Source organism: Accipiter gentilis, chromosome 17 (assembly GCF_929443795.1).
Source record: "Accipiter gentilis chromosome 17, bAccGen1.1, whole genome shotgun sequence".
NCBI classification, from domain to species: Eukaryota; Metazoa; Chordata; class Aves; order Accipitriformes; family Accipitridae; genus Astur; species Astur gentilis.
The window spans coordinates 27176030-27199740 of NC_064896.1; the positions used below are offsets into that span (position 1 = coordinate 27176030).

The 23711-nt window shown below is 39.7% G+C and overlaps 1 protein-coding gene across 4 annotated transcripts in view; it reads left to right on the forward strand.

Moving 5' to 3' along the window:
- The window catches only part of ANO1 (anoctamin 1), an 83012-nt gene extending 66190 nt beyond the window's left edge, over positions 1–16822 (forward strand). For all 4 annotated transcript variants that reach the window (XM_049821272.1, XM_049821269.1, XM_049821271.1 and 1 more), the window contains exons 17-27: positions 1487–1561; positions 2894–3095; positions 3834–3945; positions 4584–4641; positions 4751–4851; positions 5305–5450; positions 6896–7048; positions 9282–9334; positions 11014–11198; positions 13011–13116; positions 14130–16822. In XM_049821272.1, the coding sequence (XP_049677229.1) occupies positions 1487–1561; positions 2894–3095; positions 3834–3945; positions 4584–4641; positions 4751–4851; positions 5305–5450; positions 6896–7048; positions 9282–9334; positions 11014–11198; positions 13011–13116; positions 14130–14390 (1452 nt within the window). In that variant the 3' untranslated portion in view covers positions 14391–16822. The remainder of the gene's footprint in view (positions 1–1486; positions 1562–2893; positions 3096–3833; positions 3946–4583; positions 4642–4750; positions 4852–5304; positions 5451–6895; positions 7049–9281; positions 9335–11013; positions 11199–13010; positions 13117–14129) is intronic.
- The last annotated feature ends 6889 nt before the right edge of the window (positions 16823–23711 follow it).

Below are 23711 nucleotides of genomic sequence, written 5' to 3' on the forward strand. Positions count from 1 at the left end.
TTTTGGATGTTCTTTATACATCATAATGGAAAAAGAATGGCACAATCCTAAACTATAAAGGGAATATCCTTTGCAGGATCGCTTGATCTGCCCCAGGATTTGGGGCAAGAATCTGTCTTTTGTTGTTGTTGTTGTTGTTGTTGTTTTATTAACCTAGAGCTGAAACACAAAGCCTTAAGCAAACTAACAGACCATTCAGTTGTGGCTAAACGGCTATGTACACTGAGTCAGTAGAGACTATATAGATTAATTTAGCAGTGCTTTGTAATGCTATATTGCCCGATCCTTTTTTTGTTTCCTTTGACTGCCATCAGAAGCATCGGTATTTTCCAGAAGAGACAGCAAACAAATGGAGAAAAAGAGTTAAGACAGTCATGGCTGGGGTGAAATTGGTTCTTTTTATTCAAACTTATGAAGAAACTCAAATTATGAGTAATTATGGAAGACACAAATCAATTTGTTTTTGGCTGTTGAACCTTTGTTTAATATTCACGTTCAGTTCTGGGTTTCTTCCCCTCCCTCCCCTTGTTTCTTCCACACTCTTTGGGACACTGTTTCTATGCATTGGGAATGGCACTGCATGGCTAATCTTAGATTTACCATCCTGGACTGACGTTGCGTTTTGCAGTGGAGCATGGGCTGTGTGTTGAAGGAGTTGCTTGCACTTCCTTGAGACAACATGCATGTAATAAAAATAGAATTTGACTAATATTTTTACGTTCATTATAACGTATGCATCATCTTACATAACGTTCCTTTTGTTGTTTATTTTCTGGTGTTTAGACACAATTCCCGGCATCAAAGTTTATGAAGGACTCTAGATGAGCAATACTGTTTTAAATGACATTTTTATAGCCAAGTTCAGGCAATACCTGGTTGACTGGATTTAGGGTATCCTATAAAGAGTTATTTATTATACATGTGCATCTTAACTCCTATTGGCGTGGTCCGTTGAATACCACGTGGATAGTCAAGGAGTTAAAAATCACTCATATTGAAGGAATTTCAAGTCTTATCACGCACCAAAACAAGACCTTCCCTGTCAACTGTGCGCTCATCTTGGAGTCGCTCAGTCTCGTACTTAATCAGTGGAACCAGTTGTGCAAATGCAAAGCTGCAAATATTAACTGGGGAGGGAGAGAGGAAGAAGGAGAATTTTTCTAGGGAAAGCAAAAGAAAATATTTAACAGTAAGAGAGATCTTACTTCATGGTTTATGACAGCCTATTTGCATGCTTCCTTCAAAAAGTATACAGAAAAATCTGGTTTATTTATACTCGCAGTGCAGGCGCTTGACCAATTTGAACCTAGATACGGAATAAACAATTTGCCTGTGTGGAATTGTAACTGTAAACACTGTGGGTTTGCATCTTCTAACTGGTTGTGTATTTGCTAGCCTTTTCTTCCCCCTCTCTGTTTTTGCCACACGTGCAAAATCACACACTCCATCTTTATTAAATGTACCCTTTTTTCTCCCCAAATTTTAGACAGATAAAGAAAAGCTGACATGGAAGGATCGTTTTCCAGCCTATTTAACCAATTTTGTTGGCATTATCTTCATGGTAAGCATAACCTGGAAAAAACTGAAATTTATGTTGCCGAGTCAATGTCTAGAACAGAAGTGACAGAAAAGTTAGTGAAACAGTGACGGTCTTCATCAGATTGATTTGATTCACAATGGCTTTTCCCTGGTAAAAAAATTCAAGCATTTTATTGTTTTATAATCTAAAATCTTTTCAAGAGCTTGGATTTCTACTTTGCTCTCTCTCTGCAGTAAAGAAATAAGAGTACCTAGATAGGGTAGGGGAAAAATGAGGGCACGGAGATGGAAATTACCAGCACCATTGATGGGACGCAACTTAAAAAGTACAGAGAGTCCTCTTGGAAAATAGTCAGGAAATAGAGAATGGCCTCATTTTTATACCAAACTTCTTTGAAAGAAATGAGGTGGCCAATTGCAATCCAGATTGCAAGGATTTTTAAGGCATCAGTCAAATTTGGGGTTATACCCTCTAACAGGACAATTGCAAACAGAGCACTTATTTCAAGAAAAAGGTAAAATAATGATAAGAACAGCTTTTTTCCATTTACTGATAAAGCATCAGCATTTAAAACAAATTTTGAAGGAAATAATAATGATTCAAGACATGGGAACAGATTGGCAGATGAATAAAAAAAGCTTAAGCCCTTTCCAAAGGTAGAATATACTGGACTAACTCAGCATTTTTTTTAGCAGGGGATAGGGATTATGGTTTGGTGTTTGTTTTCTTTTTTAATATTTGTGTTTTCAGAGAATGGAAATGCAGTAAATCTGATCTCAGCTGAAGAATCAGTACCTTATAAGAATCACATTTTAAAATTATTCCTCTATTTAAGCAATGAAAAATTGAGTAAGATTTGGTGCACCTTTACATTGCCAGGAAGTACATTTATTTATTCAATTTAATTTCAGTTTGGGATTATGACGGCATAGTGAACCTGTGTAGGGTGTTTAAAGGCTTGTGTGCAGACTTAAGCTGAAATACTCCTCTCTGCTTCAGCCCTGGCTTTCTTTTATAATAAAGCAAACCCATGCATATATGCTGTTGCTGTTAGGGCTGAAAGGAAGCCCGCTAATACTTTTAATATAAGCAAGTAGTTTACATTTAGGTGCCTTTAAAAAAAAAAGCGCCTTTTGCATGTGATTGTGGCATCATTGTATCAAATTTTTCATGTGATGATCACATTACTAGCAGAAGAGGATCTTTTTCCACAGTTCATCAAAGCGACTGGGAGCCTAGATGCAGAATTGGGTGGGCTTGGGATGTGGCCCGTTTTTAAGGTCATTGCTAAGTCCCAAGCAAAGTATTTATAGTTATATCTTTCATAAGAGGCTGTGCTGTTCTTACTCGCAGGTTGGGCTGACGTTCGCTATAGTGTTTGGAGTCATCATATACAGGATCTCAACTGCAGCGGCACTAGCAATCAGTTCGACTCCCTCGGGCCGGTCAAGCGTCAGGGTCACCGTCACTGCCACCGCAGTCATTATCAATTTGGTTGTCATCATCATCCTGGACGAAGTGTACGGCTGCATCGCAAGGTGGCTAACTCAGATCGGTAGGTTTAAATCCTCAACTGGTATTTGCTAGAGCGATTTTAAATGAGAGGACCCAGACGACTGGCTTTCACGATTAACTTCAAAGTGGTGAGCAAACCCAGGAAATTCAAATGTGCGGCTAAGATTCTAACCAGCTACTTACAAATATCAAAACGCACATGGATTTGGCTTTATTTTTAAAGTTTTTCTTTCAGCAGTGGTAGTGCTAATCGCTAATCCAGTTATGGGTGATGAGGATACAGCAGAAACTCCTATACCTAATCTTGAGCTTCGCTCTTCTGTATCACGCAATTACTATTTTCTTTTTCTGCAATTTTTTAATTGGCATAAGACATGTTGAGAAATGCAAAATTGTTGAGTGCAAAAAAACACTGTAGAAAAAAATTTTTTGAATCATTTCCAAAAATCGTCAGTGACAAAAGGTCCAGAAATCTTTTTCAGATAAGTTCTTGTCCATCTGCAAGTGATTGTCATGGAGGTCAGCCAGATGTGGAATGAAATTAGAATTACTGTTGTAACACATCTGAACGGTGGGATCCTCAGCAGGTTGACCACTGACCCCAGTGAGGCCATATTGCTTTTTTATGTGTGTGTATATCTATCTATCTATCTAGAAATGTATACCTGTTTGTTTAAAAGATGGCTGATTTTTTCCAAAGTCCACATGTATAATATCTTGAAATGTTCCAGGTAGGATAATTCCTTAACGTTTCTTACCCATGTCACATTGGTTCCAGAGGTGCCAAAAACTGACAAGAATTTTGAAGAGCGGCTGATTTTCAAGGCTTTCCTGCTGAAATTTGTCAATGCCTACACACCCATTTTCTACGTTGCTTTCTTCAAAGGCCGGTGAGTGATGCAAAAGGCTGTTCTGGGTTTCGAGTTGTTGCTTATGAGACAGCTGTAGCTGAGCTAAGACCATAGTTGGACAATAAAGTAAATCTAGTTTAAAAGCTCCTCAGTAGTGACCCAAAAACCCTGCAGCCTCATGGAATAAAGCAGGGACCTGGTACTCTGCCGTTTCAAATTCGTTAAAGCCACTTTGTTAAGATAACTTTGTATGTTCAGATACAATCCCCCGCCAGGCTATTTACCATTGTCTATTTACCACTCTTAACTTCAGATCATAGCAAGTATCATCCCTCTTCTTGCAACCAGCATGAAAGCACAAGGCTAAAATAAATACTCCGTGTGGCATGTTCCAGCTAATGCAACAGAAACGAGGATTACCTTAGAGGATTTCTGCCAAGATGCACCTACAATATTGTAGGACACAAGACTTGCGGTTTTATTGAGTTGTTTACTCAGTAAACAGGACTTACGCTTAAAAACAAAACCAAAGATAATTATTCTCATTCACTTTTTCAGGACCAAACGTTAGGTGGTCCCACTCAAAGGCATAGAGGTTGACATAAATTACTTTAGGATTCAAATATAAAAAGGATAAAATACACACGAAGTTTATAATTCTAACCATTGTGCCCTAGATTTGTTGGACGTCCAGGAGACTACGTCTATATTTTCCATTCTTTCCGAATGGAAGAGGTAATTGCATTTTTACCTGTCTGTGATCACGTTGGGTTGGGAGCACCGTCTGCCCCTACCAGAGGGATGCAGCAGATGTTCTGACTGACGTTTCCTCTGTCCACCCTAGTGTGCTCCAGGCGGTTGCCTAATGGAGTTGTGTATCCAGCTCAGTATTATCATGTTGGGCAAGCAGCTGATTCAGAACAATTTATTTGAGATTGGCATCCCGTAAGTAGCGACTTTTGGGGTTGGGGTTTTTTTTTTAAACACGTGGGTTTTATGATGCATGGAATACACTGTGTATCCGCTGCCCCTTGATGTGAACGTGGTTCGTAGGCTACCTGCAAGATTTTTGCAGTAAGCCTGGGTCTGCTGTATTGCAAATACCTGCAGCCTCGCCGCAACTGCATCCAGCAATGCAGATGTCTTTGAAAAGTGTTAGGCAATCTATTGCTTTCCTACTGGTTAGCAAGAGGTGTAATACTGAACGTGTGATTCGATTAGAACCGTGTTTCAGTACCTGTATGTGCTGCTCCCTGATACTTTTAGGGTATTGTGGCTCTTGTGCAGTTTTGATGAAAATACGTATGGAGCTTATGGTGTCTGTTAATGTAAAATAACTGAAAAATGGGCACTGTGACCAGAATGGCATGCGAACTGAATCATTTCCATTTCCCCCAGAAAAATGAAGAAATTTATACGATACATGAAATTAAAGCGTCGGCGTTCTTTAGACCATGAAGAGCACATGAAAAAAAAGCAACGTTATGAAGTGGACTATAACCTGGAGCCTTTTGCTGGACTTACCCCTGAATATATGGAAATGAGTGAGTGAGGTGGAAAGAAGGCACTTGAAACCATAATTATTCTAATTGGGATGGAGAGCTGAGGTTTTTCAACTGTAGATTTGGTGGACAGTGGATATGAGGCGTAACTTAATTATTAAAGTGTATAGTCTCGGACTGAAGCATGTTTCAGTCAACCACTGGCTGCCGCAGGGATGGACTGTGCTCTCTGCTGTTCATGAGCCCTTTAGCTCTGTATTTGTAGATATTTTCTTTCAAGCCGTGTGACATGTCAGTGTCAGGTTTCAAATGCAAATGATTAAATGGCATAAACTTGAGATTGTGAGGCATATTTTATCATCAGTTGCACCCTACATTAGAAATAAGTTACTTAATTCAGATTTGACAATTTCCACTGCATATTCTCACACCAAATTTTTTCTGTTTTCTGAAATCCGGACTAAATCTGAGAGGCATGCGTGCCTGTAGACCAGGTTGTACCAGACAGATCACATACTTTTTTTTTTTTTTTCCCCCAAGTAATGTACTATGTTGAGTGAGTGATATGGAAATTAAGCATTGGATGTCAGCTCTACATTGCTGCAGCTGTACAACCACATTTCTTTTCCTACTTTCAGTCTTGGAGCGGCTGAGAACTGCATGGCACAATGCTGTTTGCTACAGTGTCAGACATTCCTGAAGGATCTGTCTTAAAAGAGCAACTTTATTTAGCACTTTAAGGAATGATTAGGCAAAAATAGTGGTAAAGGATAATGAAGCATACTAATACCAAAAATTGGCATGCCCAGTAAATGCAGAGGTGAATTAGAATATCTGATGACCCTGATGTTCGGAGTAGTTGAAACAGATTGAAATTTAATGGTACAAACTATGAGGTCATGCTGTCAGTTCCTAAAAATAAGAAAAGATGGAGTTAGTGAGATCAGCATTTGGAAGTCACAGAGGAAGAGAAAGATGGGGCTCTGACAGTACCGGGATGGGTACAAAAGCAAATATGATCCCAGATTGTAGGAAGCAAGTTATTCCCAGTAAAGGCAGAGAATCAGACATGTCCTTTTCAAAGCCCGTAAGTTTCTACACTTCAGAAGAGAAAGCTTCCAGGGGGATTAGTGAGAGCTAAAAACCTGCCGGGTGGAGTATGGCAAGTTTATGTAGAGCTAACACGGTCGCTGCTGTAATCCCACGCCTTCAGATCACTCCTGTGCCAGCCTCACCGCGGCAAAATTGTTTTAGGAGCTTCCCCATCCTTCTGGTTACTTTGCCTTGCCTTTTGCAAGTGGAGCAACCGGTCCTTCAGTGCCGAAATGGAGCAGCGGTCAGGCGCTGTGCCTGATGCAGAAAATGGGATTTAGTCTCCCAACACGTGTTAGAATTGTTAGAATTTGGGGGGATGGCGCTGACACGAGGATGCATGCATTCGATAAATACTGACCACAGCCATTGAAATGGTTGCTTTTTCTTTTCAGTTATTCAGTTTGGGTTTGTAACTTTGTTCGTTGCATCCTTCCCGCTGGCACCTTTGTTTGCTTTGTTGAACAACATCATTGAAATCCGGCTAGATGCAAAAAAATTTGTTACTGAGCTGAGGAGACCGGTAGCAGTCAGAGCAAAGGATATAGGTAAGTGCACGTTGCTATTGTTATCCCTTTTTTGTTTATCCCCAGATTGATGGCAGGATATTATTATGCTGAGTTAGTTTCATTAACAGGAAGATATTTATAGGAAAATTCAAAGCATTAGACTGTGGCTTAACTGTGAACTGTCATACCTTATCGAGGCTTTACTTTTAAAATAGAAAGACCAGAGCTTTAAATTCAGATGAATATTTTATTAAGTAGACAATATCACTTTTCAAATCAAAATGATCGATACAATAGCAAAATATCTTGCATGGTTGTGCACATCAACAGTTTTTCCTGGCAATGCAGTTTTCTTGCAGAAGCAAAAATTTCTGCATTTAATAACTCTGGAATGGCCTAGAGAAATACACTTGGGAATGAGAGGAGACTCAAAAAAGTCTGGGTAAATGTATCCCTTTGTCCCTACTCAGCATGAAAGCAGGAAGGGTGAAGCTTGAAAGCTGCAGTGAATCTAGCTGGAAATGTGGTTGTATGGTGACAACAGACCAGTCCTCCCCTTGCTGCGGGGGGCTAACAGCTATGGATATGTGTAATGAGGAAGCTATCTCTCCCAAATGTTGGTTACTTACAAGCAAAAAGGTCATTAAAATAATTGTTCGTATTACAGAGCGAGTCAGCAGGAGCAGAGAAGTTTGTGATGTTACCAAACTCGGTGTTCATTCTGGTATTGAATGAACAAGCAAAGTTTTTCCTCGGGCTCATCTTTGTGCCCTAGGATCATCCTAGAGTTGAAGAACACATCGTATTTTGTCATGCTGTTGCCTTTACCATGACACTGCTTTTGGGGTGTTTTGTGGCTGGCTCATTTGATGCTGCAGGCTAAGGTTGCTGGTGGAGATGCTGAGGGGTTGTTCTTGGGGTTTGTGTTTTTGGTTTTTTTTGCGGGGGGGGGCTTGGTTCTGGTCTTGAGAGGGTGTTAATTGCAATTCAGTCCCACTCTTGTGGGTGAAAGAACCCCACTTCTTTCAGAGACGTCCCAAAGTCAGAGACCACAAGACGGCCACAGACAAACCAGACAAGTTTTTAGGGGCGGCATCAGCAGAATCGGGAAAGGGAGAAGGTCCCACCTGCTAAAGGCAGTGGGTAACCACTGGCAGCAAACAGAGGTCTAGCTCTGCTTCCACTGATACTATAATATCTCTTCCTAAAGTTCAGTTCCGTACTCTGTCCAGGCTGCCTTGTGTATGCTGTGCCAGAAGACCAAAGCTATATGAAGTATGAATTAGTTAGATTTGGCCAGGTTGGAGGAGTCTTCCAGGGCTGTCACCCTGTGTAAAGCCTCCTACATCTTCCTTCCTCTTCAGACCCAGAATAGGAGAGTGGCTCATCAGGGCCGTAACCACGCGGATCTGGTAGCGGCCCTGGATTTTTCCGTCAAGACTGAATCTTGCAGTTTGAGTACTTCAGCTAAGGAGAAATTTCCAAGCTGTCGCTAATGACCAGGAGATGGTCAGAGAGGCCAGGCACAAGGGTGCACGGCCACATACACGAAACCAGCCCTTTATCTAGGCTTCCGAGAAGGCCTTCCATGAGGAATGGGATCTGGAGATGGGGAAGGGGCAGAGCTGTGGGACTTCATGCATCATCCTCAGCCTAAATCCAGAGGGCTTGAACCTGAGTCCTTCTGGGGTCAGTTGGTATTAAATTTTGAATGCACAGAGCCCACGCTGAGGAAACCTGTGTCTACGCGGTTTCCAGATGCAAATGGAAAAACCCCATCGAGTGGCTCCACCGGAGCTTTGCTTTCTTGAAACTGAGGTAGGATCAATAGTGATGAGAAGGTGTAGAAACAGATTCCAGTAGATCCTTAAAGCCGGTAGACTGGTATGTTCTGCACCACATGTGTGGAGGTTCCCGCTCCCTATCTGTAGCTTTCTTATTCTCCTCAAGCATTTGAGAAGTTTGAATTAAATTTCATGGTTTTCTTTTCTACCTCTGCTGGCATTACTCTGTCTCACACTTGCCTTCCTCTTCCTCAAAGAAGCTTTTAGCGTAAAACCTAAAAATTAGGTGCTAAACAGAGCTTTGGAAGACAGAGTTGGGCTCCCTTTGCTTAAAGGCCGTTCAATTAATCTCTTCTAATTTGTTCATTTTTTATTTAAAATATAACTAGTTCGGCAGAGTCTTAAGTACTAAGTACTCCTAACACTGTTAACTAAAAATGTAATTGATCTAATTCAACCTCAATTTACATGTTGGTCTTCTTCCTTAGGAATCTGGTATAATATCCTCAGAGGTATTGGAAAGCTTGCTGTCATAATAAATGTAAGTAATTCAGCACGAATAAAATTTGAATTAAATAGGCTGGCTTTTCCATTCTGCTCCATTAGTTTTATTTCAGCATAAATCCCTTAAAATCAAGTGAAAGTATATGACTTAGAAATTTTCTGAAATATTAAGATAATCAGATGCAGTGTTTATTTTAAAGTTGTGATAGTAGAAGCAATAATATAAAATAGTAAGTAATCATTGCAGCTTTTTTCCAGAATGTTTTCATAAAACAGTTTTGCCCTTTAAACAAATAAGACCACAGCTGCTTACTTTTGCTCTTTTGAAATACTGTCACTAACATGATGTACTTTTTCATTTCAATGCTAAAATCTGTTTAGGGTCCTGTAGTCAACTAGGTGTGAATTAGCTCAGCTCATCAGAGCGCTGTGTCCCTCCATTGAAAATCTGGCCTCGAACTGCATTGCTCTCGCTCAGATAGCTCTGAAAATCCATGAAAATATTTTTGTTTACTTCAACAGTGAACATCCCAGCCCTTAGAAAATTTTAGCACCCCTTACTAGGTTCATTTATGTACTTATCTAATATTCTATATGAATAGACATCCACAATGGTGATCTTCATTGCACCCCACCTGGGGAGAGATGAAAAAAAACCCCTGAGTGACAAGCTGAAAACATGTTTGCAATGCAGCAAAGCAGGGGCCATGTAGGGCTTACGGCCACGTGTCCAGGGACCCTCTCGGGTTTTTTGCCATTATCCAGACTGGAAATCCCTTCACTTTGCCCACCGGTGTCTGTTGTGCTATAGTCAAACCATTCTTTTGGTTATTTGGTATGCTGCCTTAATTTGTCTTTACCATTTCTCCTCCTTTCCTTTGGAAATAATTTCTCTATTTTTTTCTCTTTTCTTCCATGTAGTCTCTCTTCATCATTACCCAGTGTTATTTTTCCCTCTTTGATCTATGTGCTACCCCCTTTATCATAAAATAAGTAAAACATTTTGTACTGTGTTTGTTCCACATGTACATGAGATTTATGCCAGTGAGAATGTTTCATAATAATGATAAATGAGAAAGGCTAAAGTTATAAAGAACTCGGCCGAATTGGCTGTCTTGCATTTTGTGTATGACGTTTTTAGAAAAACTTTTTAAATAACCAAATAAAAAGCAATTTTTGTGACCATAAAAATAAAACTTGGCTTGGTCTGCTCATCCTTTTATCTTGATGGCGTTAAAAACCCCATACAATTAGTGGCCTTTTGCAATGCAATGAGAATTTAAAGAGTCAATTCACCGTCAGTTGTTTGCAGAACACAAAAATACTTGGAAATCCATCAACTCGACCTTAATACAGTGCATCAGGGACAAGCTGTGACCGGGGCACAGGGAAGCAGCGCCGTGTTTTGCTTTCCACTAGTGCTGGGGGGTACAGCCGCGTCATTCTCTGGGGAGTTCAAGTCGTTATCCACGTAGAAATCTCGGTCAGCGTGGAACTCCATCTAATATTCTGCAACTCGGAAGAGTAAGCAGTAAATACTACCTTGTTGCAGCAGTGAATACTCCATTTTTAGGGCCCTGTGGGCTGCAGCGTCCCCCCTTGTTTTCTGAAGCCGTCCCTGAGTTGCGTGAATTGTTTGGGCGAGACGTACGTGAGGATATTATTGACTTAACCACTGCCTGAATATTGCGCTCACTCTCTACTCTTATGGCTTAGGCATTTGTGATCTCATTCACATCCGACTTCATTCCACGCCTCGTGTACCTGTATATGTACAGTGAGAATGGCACCATGCATGGCTTCGTGAACCATACACTATCTTCTTTTAATGTCAGCGATTTTCAAGCAGGAACAGCTCCAAACGACCCCATGGATCTTGGCTACGAGGTTCAGATATGCAGGTACTCTCTTGAGTGATAACTACCTTTAAGTATTTTCACAGCTGACTAAGAATGGGACAAAGTTTTACATGCCCTTGTATTTTCAATACTTTTTTAGCACCTTGGTAGCCTTTTCTATCAGAAGGATCCATTGCCTTGAACGTCTTGGCTTGCCTATTAAGCAACCGCAAAACCTGAATATGTAGTATTGCTTATTTTGGGAAATAGAGATTAGCATTGTTAAATTCAGTGTTTGCCCGTGCAAAGTTTTTTATTATTGTGTATTCCCTTTCTCAGGAAAGGAGATAAATAATGATAAACAGCACAATGATGCTTTAAGGGAACAAAGTGATGTTACTCTGATGTCACGTTGTTGCATCACATGCTATTGATATAATGACCGTGACTTCACAGTACACCTCTCTCTTTTGTCTGGTTTCTATACCAATTCCTGATGAGAGTTATAGCATCCTTATCTGCACTGGAACTTAATACCTACTTAAATTGTCATCGTACAGGAAATCTGCATGCCTGTAACAATTTCTACATGTTCTTTTCATTTTTAAAGGAAAATTATTGCTGCATATTTCAGCTTATGAAGCAATCTAGGTCAGTGGTGAAATGCATGCTTTGCCTAGGCTTCCTTAGATAGGCATCATCTTCAAAACAAATGTTTTAATGCTTAGGATTGGAGACCAAAGCCAAATACAACAGTGAAAGCACTTAGATCAGCAAAACTGAAAGGGGGACAATGGGGGTAAGAAAAGGAAGAGGAGAACAAGGAGGGAAGATGCATACCAGGGGAGAAAAAGAAAGATGACTTTGGTATACATATACTAAAAAATTACACAAACTGGCCAGGAAAAACCCCTACCTTTATAATTGCATTATTTTTTAATTTATATTCTTTATAAATTTGGATAGTGCACGTTAATCTGCTGAAATGGCTGCTAAAAAGAAAGATCACCCTGAGATGAAAGAAAAAAGCAACCAAAATTGCATATGTATTAGCTTTGCTTGCTTTCACTTTCTCCTGGTTTCCTTCTGGTGATCTTTGGGCTCAGGATAAATGAGGTTGGCAAACAGGTTTTTAGCACAGAACTTACAGAACAGAAGTGTTAGTGTCATGGCCCAGTACAAAAATGCCAGGTTTATTTGCTTTCAAGTCACAGCCTCTTCCTTCTTTCCATCCCATCATTTCTTCCATAACCCAGGGACTTTTAAATCCTTTGAAAATATGGAGCCCTAATTCTTTCAAAATATTGAAGGAAGCTGTGGTTTTAAATTTAATATATTTTTCTTGGTCCTATTTTCTAACAAGTTATTGTTGATTAGGTCATAGATTTTTCTGTAAGCCATAGCTAAGGCAAAATTCTCACCTTCTCTCTATATGGCAAAAATTTAGCTGTGATCTTTTTGCTAATCATGAACAAGGAGAACACCACATAGCATAACACACTCTATGGATTCTGAGATCAGGATTTTTGTCTTAAAAATTAGTCTGAAAAATATATAGGTTTGTTTGGGGGTTTTCTTACCAATCTTAAAATAAATTATTTGAGCTGTGTAGTTTACTCTGCCTTTATGCAGAATTTATATTATTTGTACTAATCGGAGGGTAGTAAGACTGAATACCTTTAATTTTCAGTAAAATTTGAAGGCTGTGGGCGTCTTGTCTTGTGTCTTATTTCTGAGAGGTTAATACAGCATAATGGTGTAATAGTGAACTTGTTTTTAAATGGTTCGATTTACTGTTTGGCTTTTGGGTATTAATTCTTCCTGGTGCTAAAATCTGTGAATGACATCACTGATTTACTGAGTCTTGTTTTGCAGATACAAAGATTATCGAGAACCCCCCTGGTCTGAAAACAAGTATGACATTTCAAAGGATTTCTGGGCTGTCCTAGCAGCAAGATTAGCATTTGTGATAGTTTTCCAGGTAGGTTCTACTGCAGGCACTTTTTATATGAGAAAGAAAAAGAGTTATCATATTTCTTCAGCTACATAAGGGAAGCCACCTTCTGGAAATAAGTTATTAGGCCAAAGAAAATATCTTCTTTCTCAGCTGTTTCATGGAAAAGCAAAGAAATTTGCCTGCCCTCATTCACCTACTTCCTCCCACCCACCCAGGCCCAGATATATCCTCAGTGGAAAAATTCATCCCCAGGGATTCCCTGAACTGGTTTGACACAGAAGCAACTTAAAGACCTTAGTGAGCAGCAAAGCACAAGGCTGATACTAATTGGGTCCCACCAATTTCTCCAGTAGGACATCAACAAATTCACTAAAGCAGCATAAATTTCATCCAGAATCATTTCTAGACCTAGCCAAGAAATAAAATTTCCAAAATTTTCCCAGTTAGAGTTTTACTCGCATCTGAACAAGAAGGCAAAATCTTGTCATTTTTCACTAAATGACATTATTTGATTACAGCAGTGGTGCTGGTTATTGTGGCACAAGTGTTTTAAGTCTGCCTTACCTAAACAACTTGTTTCAAAACTTTTAATCCTTTTTCTTTTTCTTTTTTTTTTTTTTTTGACAAAATATGTATCTTTCTGTGAAAGACCTTATTTTTAAATCAGAAGCATTTCATTGGAATCTATTTCACTAACTTTCATCATTTTACCTCTCGTTATTTGCTTCTGCCTTTCTGATGTAAAACTCGTAAGCCATTTATCGATGACAATATATCCTTTGGATTTCTACGTGGCTGTGACAGTATTTGTACAGAAATCGCAGAGATCTGTGTCTGCCATTTTTCTCTACTTCTAGCACGAGCAAGAAGTTGAGGTGAATTTGGCTCAGTACCAGGCTTGCGACATGCAGTTGAACCCAACTCGAATACTGTCCTTTCTTCGTTCTTCCTTCCCAAGTACAGAAAAAATGGCCCCTTCCCCTACAGTCATCCTTCCATTTGACCTTGCTGACATTTTCTCACAATTTCATTTTCAGAACTTGGTCATGTTTATGAGTGACTTTGTTGACTGGATTATCCCAGACATTCCCAAGGACATTAGTCAGCAGATTCATAAAGAGAAAGTTCTCATGGTGGAGGTCTTCATGAGAGAAGAGCAAGGGAAGCTGCAAATGCTAGAAACCTGGAAAGACAAGGACAAGAAAAAAGGTGAAAACTGTAACAATCACAGCCCCAGACTCTCCAGGAGCCACAGCGGGAGCTTGTCCTCCTGCCATTCATATCCTCTTGACGTATAGAAGAGGAGGGAGTCGAGTATGTCGGGGCATTCCACTGATACACAAGCCATCGCGTAAAGGGCAGGACTCAATTAATGGACAACCTGGTGCATGTTGAAGGATGTGCTGCCATTTCGCTCCCATCTTTGTGAGAAATGCTCTTCTTACAAATATGGAGGACCACATTCTATTTCTGATAATGTTGTTGTTTTTTCTTTTGCACAAGCAGTAATGCAGGGAATTTTTATATTTCATTGATAGATAACACTATTGACGTTGGTGTGCATTGATAAATGCAGGTACTTAGTATGTCTTGATAGAGATATTCTCTGAGAATTTGACCTTAGCCTCTTAATTAACTAACTAAATAAAGGTAAATTTTAAGTAATAGTAATACTACTAATTTAAAATACTTTGGGAACCCCAGGCTTGAAGGTCCATGGGGTAACTAGATAACGTATATGCAAAATCAGCTTTAGAGTGTGCCCTGGTATTCCTTTTGGCAGGAGAGAAACCACCTAAAGCCTACCGGACTGACTTGCTTCCCAAGATATAGGGTTCAGCTCTGCTGGCGGACATCTCTGTTGGAACCTGCAGGGCTGAAACGAGCGGAGCTCCCGCCGAGCTTTAGAGTCACACACGTGCGTGGGGCACCCGTGGCAATCTGCCGTGTACCCGAGACCTTCACCGGGGCACTGCTCTCTTCAGAAACATCAGAAAAGTGAATCTGGAAAAGTTCTTTTTTTTACTGATGTACGACTGATGTGGATGAAGCTACCTCAGTGCCCCAGGGGGCATCAGGTGCGTTTGAGCGGTGCCCCAGCGGGTCCTTGCTCGTGGCCAGGCAGCGGCAGCTCCGTTTCGGAGATCCTCCCAGCAGGTAGACGATCACAGAGCATTTCGTTAAATGCCCTGAATTAACGAGCACACGTAGAGCTCCAGTTGACTCACACTGCCCTGCCTAGCACTCGGACACTGTTGTTGCTGAGGAAATTCCCTTTTTCCTGTTGTTTTAGCACATGCCTTTCTCAGCCGGGTTTTTCTCTGTAGCCCTCGATCCTCTGCAGGAGAAAGGAGTCTGCACCCGTTTTTTCACAGCCAGTTGCCCCTGCAGACTTTCTGCTGTTGAATGGCATTTCCCAGAGGCTGTGCTGGAGGAGGAAATCCAAAACATGTCCCACTTACTGTCTTCAGTGGAAGTTTTGCCTGCACTGGGGCTACAGGACCAGACCTTCAGTTAGTTACAGGACTTTTCTTTTGTCTTAAAATACTCTATCTTTTGTACAAGGAGCTTCCTTAAAGTATAAGTCTAAAATCCTTACTTACGATGCCTAGCTAAATCCCATCAGTACGACTCTTTTTAAGCATAGAACATTTTAGTTTTGCTTTGTCAAACGATAAACTGCACTTCCAAATAATATCGGTGCAATTAACCTCATTTCTTTTATTGCTTTGTCTTGTCCATGGCACTTGCATTACAAATATAAAACTGAAAAATAAAATAAAAATGAAAGATTTCTTTAAAGTCTAACTACTGTATGGTTTGTTACAAAACCAAGCGTCAAAAGACTGTTTTCAAGAGAAGTTAGTTATTTCTTTTTTCCTTTTCTTTTTCCTTTGCCAAACTAATTTAAAGATTAATGCTAGAACTTAAAAAGTATGCCATATTTAGCTTTTGATATATTTATTTGTTTCAAAGTATGTGATAAACTTGATATTTTTCTGTAGTCTCTCCAAAGAAGGTATCAGAAAAGAGATTATGTGGAAGAAAGAAAATGGTATTAACCAAATATTCTTGAAGCTTATTTAAAATATTGATCCAACCAAAGATTTTTATTAATAAAGGGCTTATATTTTGTTAACTATTGTTTCTGTTGTATTTTGACTTGCAGGAATGTCACTATTTTTAGAATTTGTAACTTATGATAGCTTACTACTGTAGGGCCAAATCCTGCCTGATTTATTCACGCAAAAAGCATTATGCCTGGTAATAAGCGTTTACCAGATCAGGCCCGCTGACTGCAATAGGACTGTGAGTGGGAATAAATCAAGCAGAATTCTGTCCATACATTGTGTTGAAAAAGTGTTCTTCCTCTCATTCCTTCGTAGCTCAAAAGATCCAGAAGAAAGTCAAACTGCCTATTCTGAAGAGAAATCTTAGGGGAACTTCCTTGAAGGGAATTTCATCTGTAAATACTTATCCGAAAGTATTCCCAGCTTAATACTGACATTCCTGTAAATGGTAGAACTATATCCTGAACACATACTTATGAGAATTTTTCATTATTTGCTGAAATCATGAAATAGTAACAGTTGCTTATACTTTCTTTTGTACAGTAAATTGTTTGAAATGGAATTTTGTATATAAAAACTGTATTACTACTTAGATAACTATAAAACTCTTTCATGGAATCATTTTTTAAGAAAAGCAAATATATACTAAATCTGTTTTAGTTCGGGTTTTTTTTTTCTTTGAACACTTATTTGAAATAAACTTAAATATGCAAGAGTTTCTCCTGTGGGACAGGGTCTGTTCCCAATCCTCCTTGTGCTCTGAGTGTGCAACTATGAGTACTGTTAGATTTGAGAAATACAATAATTTGTGTTACCGTTTGCCTAAAACTGGATCTGCGATGCCCTTTCCAGTGCTCCTTGTGTACTCAGACAGGAGAGGCCAAAACTGAGATTTGCTTGCAGGTATTGACTACTTCATTTATAGACATCTTCCTAACAACGTCAAAGGTAAATCTTGTGTCCAGCTGCTTTAGAACCCACTTTGAGATTAAGCGAATCCCACCTAAGATGCATCTGTCTCCGAGAGCACAAAGGGATGTTTGCCTTCTAGTGCAGACGTAGACGGCTGCACCATAGACTTTGAATATCAAGTGATGGATCTTAGCCTGGGAGCTTTAATTTTCTTCTGATTTTAGTCTTTGGCATTTAGCAGAACATAACATGTAAGAGCCTTCACTAAGACAGTTGAAGTGGGCTTGTAACGAGGAAGAATGCTATTTGGTTTGTTCATTTAAATTGAAAAATGTATTCATTATTAAGAAGAAAATGAAATGGTAAACCTAAAGGAATGAAACTCGGGGATTTCTTGGACTGTGTCTTGCTCAATGCAGCTCTGAAGGGAAGTAGGTGAGGAAGCAGAAATGCTACACTGTGTGCGTCCCATTTTTATTGCCTTGTGGGACCTGTGCAAGCAAAGCTGGGCTCAGAACCTGACTTGCCGTTTCCAATTTTTTCCCCTCCTCCCATTTACCTGTTCTGTGAGAAGGCAAAGTATAAGCCTTCACGCCAATTCTCCCTTTCTAACCAGAAAACATTAATGCTCTAACTAATGAAATTTAGTTAGAAGGTGGGAATTCTGTTCTGAGATAATGGATATGAAAACCAGAAGCAGGTAAATCACTGCCTCGTTGGTAACTGGTTTGGTTTTGTCATTTCTTAAAGACAAAATAGTAGATAGGAGCTCATTAGATAGAAGTTAATGCCTTCCAGAAAACGGTTTGCGCTGCACTTGTGGTACTTTTCATGAAAGTTTTTTTTCATATCTGTGATGCAAGTAGAAACAAGTTTTGTTTTTACCAATAGCAAATCTGAGGCAGGATTATGCTAGTAAAGATTCACTGGAAGAGGGGGAAAAAAAGAGAGTTGATACAGAGAAGCAGGGATCTGGAAGTGACCAAGAAATAACTGCAAATACCTCGACGTGACTCACAGCTGCCATACGGGCCAGGTTTGATGAAAGATAGCAATACTTGTATTCATACAAATGCAGCTGAATTCTGTATTGATTTGACTATCTCCACGATGTGCATTCAACCTGGTTTTGGCATGCTTCTGCCACAAAATTGTAAGTACAAAACCCCATTTTGCTTTGATCAAAGGAAAAAAAATTAAAAAAAAGCCAAAACCCATTATATCAATGTATTAAACAGGAAAATCATTATACTGGTATACTTGGTCCAAGAGCAAATGCAGACAATAGTAGGAAAGCCTACAGCTGGAACTGGCTGTGTAGACCATTTTTGAACCATTACTAAAACATGCTGTTTGCTCTTTGCTACCCAGTTTGTGGCAAAGACACAACTTCAGCCGGTGTATCTGAGGAGGAAATCATACCCACCCTATTGTGTTGACAGTCCGAGTCTGAATCTTCTGAATTTCCATGTCATGGTGTTTCTAAGATACTGTCTTACAAATATTTTGCAGTCTTAAATAACTTAGGGGTGAATAGTCTCAAGTCAAGGCACAGACACATTTCTATTTTTAAACCCTCAGTGCTCTCGGGTCCTGAGCAGTTAATGATCTTTTTGGCTGTTGTGATTTCCAATAAGCAATAATAAAAGAGTTTACTTTTCATCTTGTTACCTCAGGAGTCTGAACTCTCGTGAAGTTTTGTAGATCACTTGAGTCCATTTATATTTTCCTAGGAAGTCTTCAGAGTAAACAACTCTTTTTACTTTTGCCCCTGAAGAAACCGTGTCTTAAAATTTATATGGATTCCATTCAAAATCTGGTTCAATTCTTTGCACATTTGAGTACTATTTATTCCATGACCAAACACAATATGCCATTTTTAGTACAGCAGAGAAAAACCAAAGTTCTTTTTTTAACTTCCTTCTTTTTTTACCCAACAGGCCTTTCTGAAGAAGCAGCTAACTATTAATGTGGCTTCTTTTTAATTTTAAGCTCTTTCCTTAATTTTTAATACCATGCATGCCGCTTGATTCGAGGCCACCTGAAGCCAAAGAAAATATTTCCTTTGATTCCCTTTGACTGCAGCACACTTTGCATGAGACTGAGCGTTGCTTATTGAATGATTAGTTCCACTTTTACAATAAAAATTCGTGGCACTTACTGTATGGTACTTTTATAACGCAGAGTGTCAGCTAAAGCCAAACTATATTGATGCAGATGAGTTGTGTGAGCAGAAAAGAGTTGTGCACGCTGTTGTGGTAGCTTCCACGAGTAAAGGCTCAGAAAATGAAAGGCATGACAGAGTCATGTGGACTGAGTTACACAAGTTTGAAAGTTTTGAGGTCATAGCTTTCACCTTCCTTAGTACCACCTGTGTGAGAAAATACATTTCCATTTTGGCATGAATCTACCCCGATGCTCATGAGAAAAAGAATCAAAACACAAAATATTTAGCAGAGCGCTTGTGCTGAACAAACTTAAAAGCGTAACAAAGTCTGTTTTTTCAGAGCAAGAGTTAAATGCAGGTAGTTAAGCAATCTTTCTTAGAGCAGAAGAAAACATTATTCCCTGTTTCTACTTCTAAATGAAAAAAGAGTTCCCATCTTCTCTAGTTGAAATATAAGAGATGGAGGCTAGGGAAAAGGTGCCGATAGGGAAGGGAGGAAGAAAAGGCTGATGTTCTCAGATCCCAGTTAGCTGGCAGATTAGCCACAGAAGTTGCTTTTCTGGAAAACGAATCGCTTCCTAAGATGAGGCCATCTTGTAAGTAGGCTATCAGGTAGCCTTTGCCAATGTTTTTGTTGCGATGTGCAATCTCATCCTGCCGAGCAGTGCAATACTGTTGGTCTTGTGTTGAGATGAAAGCTGGAAGGCTTTGGTCCTTTGGAAGGAAATGGATGAAAACAGAGTAAGAAAGAGAAGACCTCTCCAGCATCAGTGAGGGCCTGGTGACTGTGCCTTCTCCACTGATGTGCTGAATCGCAAATAATACCGTGATCCTCGACAATCAAAAATAAACAGTTCCTGTAGGAACACACTTACTTATAACGTTGATCAGAACGATTTATAAACTCTCACACAGCTCCCGACATTGAAGTTGGGTCCCAGTTGGTACAAGCGCTGTGGTTCTGTAGCAGGTACGTCTCTCAAGCCCCAAAGGCGATGTGCGGGTAAGTGGCCGATCTGCCTGTGCTGCCCGCTTTGAACCGAGACGGCAGCGTTGCGTCATCGCGGCACAGTGCTCACGAGCATGGAATTCCCATCTGTCCTGGTAGGAGCGTGTAATTAGATGAGCAGCTCACATTTCTTAAGGTATTAATCTTCAAGATACATCTGTAGGTAAAGAAGGTAGGTAATTATAAGCGATTAACCATTAAGTGGGAAAGTAATAAATTTTAGCAGGCTAGACTACTCCAGGTTTACTGCATGACCTCTCAGGTCAGCAAGAGATGGTGTGCGTAACGAAACGGCTCTGCAACCTGGTGGATTCTGGGCCACGCTCCTAGAGTTATTTAGGTATTTTACTCTACTCAGGCACTGTTGGGAGTGGGAGGGAGTTGGGAGCAGGGAAGGAACAGTGAAAGTCCCGAGAGTAAATTAATGTGAATTTCAGCTACATCTTCCTCCTGGCTTCAAAGAGCTAAAGAAGTAGAACGGACAGTCAGTTCTGAAATTCTGCTAAACCACTTCTGTCTTTTTTTTTAGTTTTACTTCTGAATCCAAATTTCTCCGCGTCTTTATGATGCTTGTCTTTTAGCTCTGAGCAAAAAGAGCTGTAGGGCTAACCTGGTAATCATCTCTGGGTCTTCTCGTGGATGAGAAATGACAGTTAATCACTTCCAGGTTCAGGTACTTGGCAAAGATGTAATACAGGCTACTTCTGCTTTAAAAAGCCTCACTCCAAAATCGGTGAATAACAGCAAAGCTGTATGTTTATGTGTATATTTGAGAAACGAGAGGGTGAGCTTGGCTCTGATCTTAGGTTGCAAGACATTTAATTTCAGTTGTATATCTAAACAAGAGCAGCTCAAGAAAAAAGAAAATGCAGTACGTGAATTTTTTTGAGGGTAGGCAGACAAAGCTGGGGTGTGTATAACTTCCTTACTTCTTCTAAGGTTTACAGACTGAAAGGAAAATATATAAATGATATATATTGTATTATATTAATCCGTGCTTCTCTCAGTAAGTCACGCTCCTTCACAGACTTTTCATCTCTGGGAATAAATGCAACAAGTTTCCATTATGTTTGTGTATGAAAATGAACTCCAAATTGTGGCTTAAGACTAACTTGTATCTGGTTCTGACTACAACGCTGCAGACTAGCTCAAATTAAAGTGTTTCTTTAGAGAGCAGAAAATAATACTTCCCCCCCCGCCCCACGAATCAAGGGAGGGGGATGACAAAACCAGATTTACTTTCTTATTTATTGTATCTAAATCCCTATGAGTAACTAACCTAGTCATATCCTGTGTCACTTAATGGTTGCATAAAACTATTCACGTTTTAAAAGGAAATGAGCGCTCTGGATAAGAACTGTACTGTGTTTGAGCAGACAAGGCACTCCCTTGCTAATCGGATTTGAAAAAAAACTTACACCTTCCAACTTCAAGGATGGTGAGATAATGACTCAGACGGAAAATAATGTACTGGCACATTCTTGAAGGGAAGGACAAATACCCACTGATCTTTACCCTAATGGGTAATTCTACTGCCAGTCACAGATATCTAAGGTAATACTTGTTTTTAGGAAATGTATCCCCCCTCTTGGTTTGGCATTATCTCCAGTCACTGTAGTGAGCTCACAACACCTGAGTTTAACCGAGAAATCAAGCAAGCGTGGCCAGGCTCATTCATTTACATTTATTAAAGTGAGATTTTAGTAACTCTGGGGGACATTTAGAGGCCCATTTAGATATTTTCTGGTCTATGAAGTGGCCATTCTGCAGGCTGGATGCAGAGACATAGCTACAAAAAAGGTTACATTTTTCACACCACGTTCCTGACAATGACCAGGTCCAAAGCAGGGTCTGTTAATGCAAAAGAGATTAGAGCTGGAATATTCACAGATAAAAAAATTAAATCCCTGCTGCTACTTTTTCAACTGCAATGCTCTGTAGCAGGCAATTGAGTACTGCTGTACTCAGTAAGAAAAGGGGGGAAAAAAACCCTTTCCTTAGGTGGAAGAATGAAGTCCTGTGGTACAGGACTATTTGCATGCTTGTAAGAAATACTTCCAAGTGGTGCAAACTAGTGCAAAATTGATCCATTTTCTGCACAAAAAAAAAAAAAAAAAAGAAAAAGAAAAAAAAAATTAAGTTACCCTAACCTTTTTTATAGCGGCTCAGCATATTGTATTTTCCAATGCAGAGAAGGAGACCAAAGAAAAACACCTCTGTTTATTTTCTATCCAAGAAAATAAATCTTAATGTGGTAAGTATTTACTTTTTCATGTTTTTATTTGGGAACTGGCAATACAGCAGCTCAGGAAAATAAAGAACAAATGTGTATACTCTTCAGAAATTAATTAGTATTAGCTTTGAAGCCTGGCAAAGAGAACCGCTGGATTATTTCCCTGGATGAATAGCAACTTCCCGTTCTTATCTTAACTTCGTTTGGTTCATTCTCAACCAGCCACAGAGCCCACCGCTGCGCAATGGGGCAGGGTCCCCAGTATGGGTTTGAGAGTCGGTGGGTCGGAGCGAGTGTTGGACTCGCAAATGACTTAAGTTCAGTGGCTCTTCACCACCCTAAGGGAGATATTTCGCCTTCAGACCCACACCGGTATCTTTGTGCGGCACTGCAGAAGACAGGTATGTGGACGTGCCTCGGCATAAGTTAACACGAGATTTGGCATCTCTGTATCATATTCTGCCATAGGTTTATCTTCAGGAGGAAATTGCGCAGAATAGCTGCCTCACATGGCGATGCTAAGGTAACCCTCAGAGAGCAGACGCTTTCAGTGCTCTACAGGTCAGCTTAGTCTAGTTCCAGCAGAGACCAAATAGAATAGAAATAGAAAGGGCCCAAAAAGAGATCTAATGATAATACACTGCTATTTGGGGAGGTTTTTTATTTCCTCCCTGGCTTATTTCACAATGACATTCCTGTGCAGACAACCCTCATTTTCTGTTTTCTCTGTTCGTCTGTTTTTCCAAGTGCAAAATTGATGCTGCAAAGCTTAAGTAATAAATACGGTTTAGAGGAATGAAATGTGCTGGTCTAATATATACACATAGCTTTATTGACATGTGAAATGTTTGTCTGAATTATTTCATACTTACATGGTATGATGAAAATTCACTACAAAAATAGGTAAAAGGCCAAGTCAGAGGTTTTTAGCGGGAGAAAATAAACAAAAGTCTATAATTTACCCTGCCCCTAAAGTTAAACTAACTTCTGCTGCCAACAATAACACAACAGAACTATATCAACAGAACTATATCAACACTTCTTCTGTTTCAATATTAGGTTCAAGCATCTGTTAACAACTTATTGCTTGTTGTTGTTGTTACTTGGCCAGATCTTTTATCTGTATACAACCTATTCATGCTGGAGTTCACTTTCTTTTCAATACTTATTTACTTTTCCCACACTCTGCTTCTAATTTTCTCTCTCTCAACCCACAATAATTTGACA